This window comes from Corythoichthys intestinalis, chromosome 8 (genome assembly GCF_030265065.1).
Source record: "Corythoichthys intestinalis isolate RoL2023-P3 chromosome 8, ASM3026506v1, whole genome shotgun sequence".
NCBI lineage: Eukaryota > Metazoa > Chordata > Actinopteri > Syngnathiformes > Syngnathidae > Corythoichthys > Corythoichthys intestinalis.
Genome location: NC_080402.1, coordinates 12,525,078 through 12,538,020, shown reverse-complemented (window position 1 = coordinate 12,538,020; position 12,943 = coordinate 12,525,078). Strand labels below are relative to the sequence as shown.

Here is a 12,943-nt window from a genome sequence, read left to right as displayed (position 1 = left end):
TTGCTATAGCTCAGTCAAATTCCTGGGTTGTCTGGCATGAATTGCCGTCTTTAGGTCATGCCACAGCATCTCAATGGGGCTCAAGTCTGGACTTTGACTTGGCCACTCGAGAACATGTATTTCTTCTTCTGCAACCATTCTGCAGTGGATGTACTTCTGTTTTTTTAGATTATTGTCTTGTTGCAGCATCCATCCATTTTTTTTTTTTTTTTTTTTTAGCTTCAACTGTCTGACAGACGGCCTCAGATTTTCCTGCAAAACATCCTGATAAACTTTTGAATTCATTCTTCCATTAATGATTGCAAGTTGTCCAGGCCCTGAGGCAGCAGACAGCCCCAAATCATGATGCTCCCTTCACCATGCTTCACGGTGGGGATGAGGTGTTGACGTTGGTGAGCTGTTCTATTTTTTCCCACACACACGACGTTGTGTGTTACTCCCAAACAATTCAACTTTAGTTTCATCAGTCCACAAAATATTTTGCCCAAACTTCTGTGGAGTGTCCAAATGCCTTTTTGTGAACATTAAACAAGCAACAATGTTTTTTTTTTTAGACAGCAGTGGCTTACTCTGCGGAGTCCTCCAATGAACACCATTCTTGGCCATAGTTTTACATATAATTGATGTGTGCACAGAGATATTGGACTGTGCTAGTGATTTCTGTAGGTGTTTAGCAGACACTCTAGGGTTCTTTTTTACCTCTTACCTTTATTCTGCGCTGAACTCTTGGCGTCATCTTTGGTGGACGGCCACTCCTTGGGAGATAAGCAACAGTGCCAAACTCTCTCCATTCGTAGACAACTTCGTTGACTGTCGATTGACGAACATCCAGACTTTTAGAGATGGTTTTGTGTCGTTTCCCAGCTTTATACAAATCGACAACCCTTGATTGCAGGTCTTCAGACAGCTCTTTTAACAGAGCCATGATGCACATCAGACAATGCTTCTTACCAAGACAATTCTTACTAAGTGTGTGTTTTATAGTGGGCAGGGCAGCGTTAAACCACTCATCAGAGATTTGGCACACACCTGTTTGTTAAAAAATTGTTTCAATTGCTTTTTAAGTCTGCTTAGGCAGAGGGTTTACTTATTTATTTTTCCCTCTTCTGTCATTGTTTGCATGCTATCCTTATTAAAATATGAAAATCTATAAATGTTTGGGTGGTTTTAGTTAAAGCACACACCGTTTTTAAATCTGTGTGACTTTGACAAAGATCAAATAACCTTTGATGGTGATTTTATGCAGAAATTTGATGAATTTCAATACTTTTTCATACCACTGTGTAATATATTCAGTTTGGGCGCTTAGCAACCAATGCCAGATATTGGCATGCTTGCACGGTCCAACCTGCATCATGCCGAGCCCTACACTATGAATGGCACTATGCAAACTAAGCGCAATGTGAAAATACATTTAATTTTGTGGCAATACCAGACTCCTGATTTGGGGAAGGAGACTCACAATTGTCAGTGGAAATATTGTCACGTGTTGTATCTGTTTGGTGCTCTTTAAACATCACACAAAAAAAAAAACAGAATTCGTCGATCAAATTTCAAAAATAGACATGCTAGGTCACGTTCAAGTTTTGAAATTATTTCTGCATCAGGTCTTTCATCATGAGAAGGTACAATTTCATTATGCCGGAAATTGCTTTCTTGGCAGCAATACATATACGTATGTAACAACAGGAAGTTGGTTATACAAGCAATTGTCTTGTGGTTTAATTTAAACCTTCACATGTAGACATATTGTCATCATTGTTGAGACTTCGGCACAATTTGTTGAAAATCCATTAAAGAAAATACATGCACAGTATTTGTATGCCACATGCCATCAACACACGCTTCACAGCGTACAAAATGCTCCATCTTGTTAAGGTTCTCTTTTTCCAGATGGTGTCGACAGACGCCTGTGACAGGGGAGTGACCAAACCTCAAAAGCACCAAGATGCTCGTCAACAAATGACCACTGACAGCATGGTGGCAATTGAGAGAGAAAAGGTGTTGTCAAGTTGTTTGCAATGTGCATGCCAGTGCAAGGGAGCAATTATCTTTAGCTTCTAATTTTAGACATGCGTTGAGAGCCCCGATAGACAAATAATCTGAATGCACACAATGGGGTGTGTGTCACTCAAGTGGCTGCACGGGATGTGTGCGTGTCTCAAATCCATGTGTGTGAAACTGTGTGTAATCAGATTTTGTATTGCATTCACTGTGGCGCAGTATTATATTTTGGCCATAAAGTTATTTTGTGAAATGATTGATGACAAACATCGATGCATAAATACGAGTGTCTGTGTATTATAGTTTGGAAACATATTTCCGCAATTTCAAAATCAAAACAAAAATTTTAAGACCTAATAACGGAATCCAGTGTTGATTCGGCAGCACCTAGGTCATTTTAGAGACGATGATCATTGGAAGTGCACCATTTATAAGGCTACACAAACATTTTGAAAAGAGTGAACCGTTACACTCAAAGTTAACATGCATCTTGGTAGTTGTATTGAGTTCATTTTGTCCACACTTATAGATTAGTTGACTTTTTCTTTTATGCACTAAAAACACAATGGCGTACCGCACACATGCTATTTTTAGACCGTGAAGTCGCATCGTAAAGCGGAAGTAAAGCCGAAGTGGGACATTATAGACCCGCCCTCGCATAGAAACAATGTAATTTGTGCTACTTTTGTCCGGTAATCTTTCAAAAACGAACATGCCGATCACACGTTGCTTTTTTGGAACTTGTAGAACTTGTAGAGACATTACGACATATGAAGGATGTTTTCTTCATAGTTTCCGGAAACCAAAAACTCGGGAGGAAAAAATGTGAAGACCGAATCAACTTGAGCGGATTTTAACACCAGCTCTGTGAATCCATTCACATTTCATATGCAGTAACATTTTGTTGGGTTGGCATGGTCTTTCAGAGGACAAAGAGAGAAGCCATTTTGATATTTTTAACATTTATTTTTTAGTGTAACGTTGTGCCGTACTGCTTCTGTCTGACAATGAATGACCTGAAAAGAATTACAATGGTATCTGACTGCCACTGTTACAGTTTCTGTTATATATTTAAAGAAAAAAAAAACTTTAGTAAGGAGGAAGTGTGAATAAATTATAGAATTAAGATTTGTTATCAATGAAAAAAATAAGTGTTGTTGGCTGTCACTGAGTAGCATTTGCAATCGCTACACAAAGCTAACTAAATTACCCCCAAGAACGGTCAGGAACGTAGGACAATCAGAGGATGTATAAGAAAGACAGGGCTGATGGTAAGGGACAGTTTGTTGAAACAGTAGAATGTCATTGTCAGTCGTGTCGATGAAAAAGCTAAGGCTATGCTTAGGTCGGCTCGTTTTTTTTTCTTCGTCTTTTTCAGCCTTTGACACTCAAGCCATCTCTTTAACTGAACATTTTCATGTTCTTCCACATCTTTGCCAGTGAATTTGGCACCAGGGACATCATTTTCGGAGAGAATTGGTAGGTTTGGCTCTGTAAACATCTCCTTCGTACACAATTTCCATTCATTTCCTATTAGGGACAAACGGTGGCTTGTCCCTCCTTAGCAACAGTAGCTAATGTCATGAATATTAATGAGTGGAAGTGACGTGTTGCTTGCGGTACGCCATTGGCAACAGCAAAATGTGCAGGACAGGTTAAAAATAAAAACAACACAGGGGGGAAAAGAGAAAACAAAACAAGAACACAGAGATATGGTGACGTTGCCGTACGTGAGAGTCATGAAAAAATACAACACACACAACACTCCGCCAGATATTGGTCCATCCAAAGGACAAAATCCACTCAGAAAACAAATATAACTATTCATAAAATTCCATGCAAATCATGTAATAAATCATACATAATGGGAGACAGGGAGGAGCTTTATTTCAAGAAAAACAACACAAGAAGGAGTGTGAGATGGAGACAGCAATAAGACAAACAAGGGCAAAAAAAAAAAAAAAAAGAATAGGCACAACAGGAACACCACGAGTCAGCCATCACCAAGCACTGCAAAAGGAAAACCATATTATGGACTGGGAAAATGCCAGAGTCATTCGCACCGAAGAAAACAAATAGGGAGGCCATTGAAATCCGCAAGCAGTGCCTGAGGACCATCAACAGAGACGAGGGGGCTTATATGCTCTCAACTACCTAGACCAGCATTATAGAAGAGTGAATTGTCAGCAGAGGGCGTGACTCCCCTGTCAAATCTGACAGGCGAGTCACGCCTTCATCCATCACCTGATAAAGGCGTGTCACACCAACACCAGTGACACTCTGATGAAGGCGGAAGTAGTCGCCGATACATGTCATATAAATAAAACAACCTAAAACAAGTGTTTGGGATAAAAGAAAATGTCAACTAATGCATTTTGGTAGTATTAGAATCTAGCAGTTTCTATATACAACATGCACAAAATCTAGTTAAAAACTGCTAATGTTAAAAAGGCACATGATTTAATCAACAACCTTGTACACGAAAGCCCCCGAGTTACAAGACATTTCTCAGGGAAAGTTGACATCAGACACAGCACTGGGCAACATCTACATAGGTCCTCCACAAACACTACTAAATGAGTATATCTCAACTAAATGAACTAAATTTGAGCATTATATTTTGTACTGACAACAAAAATACGGTCTGCCTTACATCTCAGCAACTAGACAGTCATGTGAAGCTCTTGAAGACAACATGGTTGTCATGCAAAACCAGAGTCATGAAAGATCCGGGAGGTTTTGACGGTTCTCTAGCCATGCAAAGACTTCTCCTACAGAGTCTCCAAAGTCACTTACATTCATCTGACTGCAGAAGCATGTCCCAATCTTTTCAACTGTGCTGAACTTTTAGTTTTTACATTCCATATTTTGCACCTTGAATGAAAGAGGACTCAAATTTAATGTGTGCTTCATTTCCTGTGAACACTTGTCAATAAAGTTGACCTGATCAATGATCATGGCCAACACTTAGATGCATGAGCGCCTTATAGGGGTGAAAAGTGATATTGATTTTAAGGGTCCATACCCTGATGGGGACCACAAAGGAAATTAGAACATTAGGTAATCATTTGCAAATTTAAATATTAATCACTTTAATTTTAATAGGAATAAAACGAAGGGTTTCTTTTTCTTGTTTTGTTTCTGGCAAAAAGTAAACACACAGAGAGCATATGTATTGCCAGCCACCCCTCCCCCAACCCCCGTATTTTCATTAAATGGTTTGGTCCGCCCTTCCTTCGATCAGACCGGGAGCAGTGGTGCGCATTTACACCAGTCAATGACTCGCAGTGCGCGGTACTGCAGATATGTTTTTAAAAACAAAAATCGGGTTATCAAATTTATGTGCTTATTTCTTACAGATCTGAAGAAATTTTGTATAAAACTGCTGAGAACAATCTATGCTGTTTGTAAAGTGAGTTGGGGCACACTGTTGATTGCTATATTTACCACATAAGCAAAACATCCTATTTGTGATCCGAGTCCATTTGTGTCAAGTACTGAATTAACAGTATTTGCAGCATTATCTATAGTCACTAGTATGGATTGATTTGCCCAGCTTAATTTCCATTCAGTCATGGCGGTTTTTAAATCATCAATGTAGTATATGGACTACGCGTCACTCTGGGCTTACGCAGCTAATGGCATAGGATCTAACGTAGCACATCTAGGTTGCTATTTGATGATCTATAGTGTGTGCACGAGAGTGTTTTCTGGGAAATAAGAAAGTTAACCAAGGCCACAGAAGTCACGTCTGCTCATTACTGCACAACACCAGCATATGACAATCGACTTTCATAAAACAGGACAAGTCTGAAGTACGGCGCTCTTAATTACTTATTGTAAGCCACTTATTGTTCATCATGAAACCGTGAGTTTGCTTAGTGTCCCACGGTCTTAACCTTTCTGATACCAAATGCTCACAGATTGTGAATGCCGTATGTGTATGGGCAGTGTATCATCGCGGATTTGCGTTGTTGTGAACACACTTATTACTGAAGACGAATGTGTTAATTTCATTTGGTAAACAAAGATAAAATCCTACAGCTGTCATGCATCGGGATTTGGGAATCTAGCTCACTTGTTGCGTTCAAGTGATGCCAGTAGATGGTATCGGCGCCTTAAATGTTGGTACTTGTTGATACCGATACCACCAATTCGGCCCACATTGGCGGCCCCTGCTGATACTGGTATCGGAATCGGTGCAACTTTAATTTAGATTGTAAAAGATTTTCAGTACATTTCTTATAAATTATATAAGTCTATTCATTATTGCTCTATACACTGTATGGTTACATAAATATATTTTCATCTAATGCAGAAAACGCACAAATTAGTGTGTAAAGATTCACCAGAATGCAGGAAATTACATAGTTGATACTCTAAATGTGTGTGTGTGTCCCGGCACTGGTGGTGGGGCCCAAAGTGATATCTTTTCATGGGGCCCAAAATCCCTGGCAGCGCCCCTGCTTAGATGGACCACTTGTTGTGATGGCATCTGAACAAGGCAGAAAAGCTGGTTTTCAAGGCCAAAACTTAAATCAAGCTAGAATACATCCAGGCAGTGGTGATTCTATACGAATAGTTTTTCCAAAGTTACAGTTGTGGTCAAAAGTTTACATACACTTGTGAAGAACATAATGTCATGGCTCTCTTGAGTTTCCAGTTATTTCTACAACTCTGATTTTTCTCCGATAGAGTGATTGGAACAGATACTTCTTTGTCACAAAAAACATTCATGAAGTTTGGTTCTTTTATGACTTTATTATGGGTTAACAGAAAAAGTGATCAAATCAGCTGGGTCAAAAATATACATACATGGATCTGAATAAGCGAATCATTGACTTGAACAAGTCAGGAAAGTCACTTGGAGCCATTTCAAAGCAGCTGCAGGTCCCAAGAGCAACAGTGCAAACAATTGTTTGTAAGTATAAAGTGCATGGCACCGTTTTGTCACTGCCACGATCAGGAAGAAAGCGCAAGCTATCACCTGCTGCTGAGAGAAAATTGGTCAGGAGGGTGAAGATTCAACCGAGAATCACCAAAAAGCAAATCTGCCAAGAATTAGAAGCTGCTGGAACACAGGTGTCAGTGTCCACAGTCAAGCGTGTTTTGCATCTCCATGGACTGAGAGGCTGCCGTGCAAGAAGGAAGCCCTTGCTCCAAAAGCGGCACCTTAAGGCTCGATTGAAGTTTGCTGCTGATCACATGGACAAAGATAAGACCTTCTGGAGGAAAGTTCTGTGGTCAGACAAAACAAAAATCGAGCTGTTTGGCCACAATGCCCAGCAATATGTTTGGAGGAGAAAAGGTGAGGCCTTTAACCCCAAGTACACCATGCCTACCGTCAAGCACGGTGGTGGTAGTGTCATGCTGTGGGGCTGTTTTGCTACCAATGGAACTGGTGCTTTACAGAGAGTAAATTGGATAATGAAGAAGGAGGATTACCTTCAAATTCTTCAAGATAACCTAACGTCATCAGCCCGAAGATTGGGTCTTGGGTGCAGTTGGGTGTTCCAACAGGGCAATAACCCCAAACACACATCAAAAGTGGTAATGGAATGGCTAAATCAGGCTAGAATTAAGGTTTTCGAATGGCCTTCCCAAAGTCCTGACTTAAACCCCATTGAGAACTTGTGGACAATGCTGAAGGCAAGGCAAGGCAAATTTATTTATATAGCACAATTCAACGTGCTTTACATCACATGAAGATCATAAAAATCACATTTAAATCAATACAACGTGAAAACCAAGACAAAAGATCGCATTTAATCACAAATGGAATAAAAATAAATAAATATAACAAAAAGGGACAAACAGGAAGGAAGAAACAAGTCCATGTCAGAAAGCCATCAAATTTAACTGAACTGCACCAATTCTGTCAAGAGGAGTGGTCAAAGATTCAACCAGAAGCTTGCCAGAAGATTGTGGATGGCTACCAAAAGCGCCTAATTGAAGTGAAAATGGCCAAGGGACATGTTACCAAATATTAGCGCTGCTGTATGTATATTTTTGACCCAGCAGATTTGATCACTTTTTTCCTGTTCACCCATAATAAAGTCATAAAGGAACCAAACTTCATGAATGTTTTTTGTGACAAAGAAGTATCTGTTCCAATCACTCTATCAGAGAAAAATCAGAGTTGTAGAAATAACTGGAAACTCAAGAGAGCCATGACATTATGTTCTTCACAATTGTATGTAAACTTTTGACCACAACTATATATTTGGTTTGATCACATGAATAAGGTCCGCAATGAATTATTTCAACAGGATCATTGTAGACATCAGCAACTGGAAAAGATGGTACAGTGATCCCTCGCTACTTCGTGCTTCAAACTTCGCGCCCTCAGTCAAACGCGGATCCGTGTCACTGTCGCTCCCTCCCTCTCTCTTTGCTCTCTGATTCCCCAGGCAAGCACTGTGTGCATTGGAGTTGCTTATTGAAGTTAACGATGGTGACATTGTACACACACAATTTTTTTTTTTTTTTTTTTTGCGCTACTTCGCGGTTTTTCACTTATCGCGGCGGGTTCTGGTCCCCATTAATCGCGAAAAACAAGGGATAACTGTATTAAGGAAACCATTGCCCAAGGAACCCATTATGACTCAACTGAAGTTGAACTTACTTTTTTGCTCTTTATTTTTACTCTAACAACAGATGAGCCATTTTCCTGCAGAAGCAGGAACAACAGTGTGATACACTCCCAAAAACAATTTGAAAATAGGAATCAATACATTTTGAATCAAATAGTCACATCAACGAATGACACTAAAACATGCGAAACAAGACATTTGTGTGTGATACCGCTTCAGAAATAATGTAGATCTAGCCCGCACCAACTTGCGCGCACGCAAACTTCCCGAGTTAGCAAACAGTTTGCTGAACTCCAGCTTTCATGCGAACATTAAAATGCCACAAATTATTAGAAAATCACTCACCTCCTCCACAGTGAGCGGCATGCATATCCTGTACTCCTTCAGCAACATCTTCCATGTGCTGCGTGCTGCTGCAATGAGTCTCACAATGTTCCCTCCGCACAGGGATGTACGTTCCACAAAAATCTAAAACTCCTTGGGTTCGTATTAGCGCATACGGGGAAGACGACTTTCTGACTTCGCTCATCCGAAACGTTGGGAGAGTGTCCGGTCGTGGAACGTAAGAGTGGCAAACCAGCTTGGTTTGGAGGATTTGTCCCCTCCTTTAAAGCTCAAGAGTCAGGAGTTAGCAACAAGCTGGCAGTAAGCAAACCCGGAAATTGGGAGGTTTTACGCTTCAAAATAAGAGCTTGACGCGTTAACCGTGACAAAAAATTTAAAATAGCTAATCATTTAAATCACCATATAAGCGTTAAAGGGAATCTCGGACTTAAAGACTTGTAGGCTCTAATAAGCCGCAATTGTTCTCTTTTACTAAAATATGTTGTTAGAAACACATAAAATATTGCCATTTATTTAAAAATCTATAATATTTGGTACATGTTTTGACCTACGGAGGGCGCCATGTTTTAGGCACGCAATGGACGCTCGGGGTGATGATACTACCGGGTTACTGCAATTCGTTCTACACGCATAAGCTGATTTTTTTTTTTTTTTTTTTTTTTTGGGGGGGGGCAGCCCCCCCTGGTGGCCTAAAAGTGTCATTGCATGTAATTGACTTTATATATAAAAGTTGTAAAGCAATAAAACTGTAAAATTATTTTTCAAACAGACTATGTGACTAGCACCTTAGACGGTCATTTGCTTTGCGTAGAATTTTCAACAAAAAATACATAAATAAAAATATGGGAGGGCAATTTTATTTTTCAAATGATTTTTTTTGTTGGATTGAACATTTTTTTTTTTTTTATTGAAGCAACTTTTTGGGGGATTGAATGATTTAGACACAAATGTCCTACCCATAATATGGCCCAAACACAAAAAGAATTGCTTCAATCAAAGAAAACTTTTTTGATGAAAAATTAAGTGTTCAAATGCAAATGTTTCAATCGCAAATATTTTTACGCATTCAAAAACTTTTTCTATGATTGAAATTTCTTTTTTTGATTGAGGTGATTTTTCTTTTGGAAAATATAAATGTTTTTGAAGCAATTTATTTTTTGATTGAATATTAAAGACAAAAATGTCCTAGCCAAAATGTGACCCAAATACAAATCAACATTACTTCAATCAAAAAAGTTGCTTCAATCAAAAAAAAAAAAAAAAAAAAATCAAAGAAAAATAGCGCATTCAAAAACTTTTTCTATGATTGAAATTTCTTTCTTTTTTATTGAGGTGATTTTTTGGGGGAAAATATAACTTTTTTTGAAGCAACTTATTTTTTGCTTGAATAATAAAGACAAAAATGTCCTAGCCAAAATGTGACCCAAATAAAATCAGTCGCACCCAAGCGCCAGCAGAGGGCGAAAAAACACCAAAAAACACAAGTAACAAATGGACATGACACTGTCATTTTAGTCTGTTTGAGCAGGGCATGTGCGTTAATTGCGTCAAATATTTTAACGTGATTAATTAAAGAAATTAAAATCCCGCCTGTTAAAAAAAAAAAAATATATATATATATATATATATATATCATATTGGCCCGTATTGGCCGGAATATAAGACAGTGTTTTTTGCATTGAATTAAGACTGAAAAAGTGGGGGTCGTCTCATATTCGCGGTCTAGACATTGTACCCATTCACGACGCTAGATGGCGCCAGATATCATTGAAGCGATGTTCTGTCATGACAGATCTCAGATACTCTCAAGTTTAACCAGTTTGCATTATTTTATTGCAATGTTTTTCCTTTTTCAGATTGTTTCAAGACTACAGTTACATTTAGACTTCACTTTGATAGTTAATGCAGTTATTGCAATTTTGTTGTTTTATCAAAATAGATTGGTTTATTTACATTTCAAAAACCAGAAACCATTCATTTAAGAATGTGATTGCACTTTAGTTTACATATTGTTCAGATATTAAGATTTGAATGAGGCAAAATAACATGTTTTTTTCCTCAAATATATTGTTATAATCATTTGTTTCAGATGTACTGTAATTAATTTTCTGTACAAAAATTAATTTGGTGTTCAAAAAGTCTTTTTTCAAACTTGAGTCTTAAAAAGGGGGTGGGGTGTGTCTTATAATCAGGGCCGTCTTATATCCGGGCCAATACGGTGTGTGTATATATATATATATATATATATATATATATATATATATATATATATATATATATATATATATACACTGTATATATATATATATATATAGAGAGAGAGAGAGAGAGAGAGAGAGAGATACAGTATATATATATTTTTTAAATTTAAATCACCATCAAATGGAAACAAAGTCTATTCATATTAATTAAAAGATGATGGATATTTGTAAATTAAATGTTTTTATCACTGTCTGTCTCTCAGTCAGTCTGTGAGATGGTCTGTCTGTGTCGATCAAACCATTGATTGGGTGCATACGTACATTAACAGGACCCCAGACACTTGCTTTTATTGACATGGGAAACCACGGCACCACATTGATTTCTTTTAACTGCGGCTAAACAAAGCACGAGGATTCCCGGAGCTTGCAAATGATCAATAAGCACCCTTGTCCTATCAGTTCCATGTGTTAAAGGGGTTTTGTGACTGTGTAGATTCAATAATTAGCATGAAGTTGTGGCCAAGGGCGTTGAGAAAATCATTTTTACACCTCGGCCCAAACCTCTACCATTTACAACTAGTACAGTAGTAGACTTTCCAGAATCCATATCCCCCCCTCCACCCACGATTAGCGGACACGGCACATAAACTCGAGAAAATTATAATAGATTCATTTAAAGCAACACTGGGTAGCTATTCAACCTTTATAAAATATTTCCATAACATTTGTGATGACATGTCGACTAACAACTAGTTGAATGACAGCTCTTTTATATCTTGAGGGGGTCTGGATCGCTTTCACAGGCACTAATTAACTTTGAGGAGGATGGCAGGAACCGTGCCACACAAAAAACTACAAATGTGCTAACTGCTTTATGGCATACGCAGAGGCGTCACGTCCCATTAGGCAAACCAGGCAATTGCCTAGGGCCCCCAGCCAGCAGGGGGCCCCAGAGGGCCAACAGATTTAGCACACGCAGCTTTACTGCACTGTCGCAGCGACAAGTGCGAGAAGTGCGACAGTGCCAGTGAAAGCCTTGTGTCTGAGATCCCTGAAGGGGCCCCTTCAATCGCTCTACCCCCCCCCCCCCACGTGACTCACTTGAGTGAGCAGTGATTTGATTTTTTTTTAATTGGCGTACATCCAAAATGAAGAGAAGTTATCCTTCTGGAAGCGACAAAAGAAAGAAAAAAAAAGCAGAAGAGGAGAAAAGGAAGCAAGACAGCGGTGAGTGTACTATGTTACTGTAGTGTTATGTGCTAATGTAGTAGAAGCCGGGCACTTTGAGTGTCCTAAAAAGAGCTCTTTGAGACCGAGGCGTTTTATTATACTTTTATCAAATATGCTATTGCCCCAAGTCCAATTGTCCCCCTTACTTGCACACGCTCGAAGGGCCCCATGATGCTCTTTGCCTGGGGCTCCCGGGGACCCTTGCTACGTCTCTGGGCATACGTCACTTCTCCCTTTCCCCATTCATTATAAAGAAGGAAATCGATGCAAACGCTTATGCAGGAATTCTGCAAAGATGGCAGAGCAGCAAAAGAGACAAAAAGTTTTATCTGAGGAGGGGGGAAAAAAACCCTGGCTTTCACTCGCTAGCGCTGACGAGTTCGGGTCGGTTAGGGTAGCCATACTAAGCTAACCCACACTGTTGCTAACCGTCAAATGCTATTGTTTAGCCACAACTGGATTAATTACCTTATTACTATTCATCCTTCGCACAGCTGCTGGAAACAGAAATATTGTTTAATCCATCTGCAAGCGACCGGGAGATTGACCAGTGTGCGCTGGTCCTCTTGG

At 39.2% G+C, this 12,943-nt stretch overlaps 1 protein-coding gene across 1 annotated transcript in view; it reads right to left on the bottom strand.

Moving 5' to 3' along the window:
• Positions 1-9,221, bottom strand: part of LOC130920882 (cytoplasmic phosphatidylinositol transfer protein 1-like) — a 131,163-nt gene extending 121,942 nt beyond the window's left edge. Inside the window, exon 1 of the mRNA XM_057844400.1 lies at positions 8,943-9,221. Within this exon, the coding sequence (XP_057700383.1) occupies positions 8,943-8,990 (48 nt within the window). The 5' untranslated portion in view covers positions 8,991-9,221. The remainder of the gene's footprint in view (positions 1-8,942) is intronic.
• Positions 9,222-12,943: the final 3,722 nt, after the last annotated feature.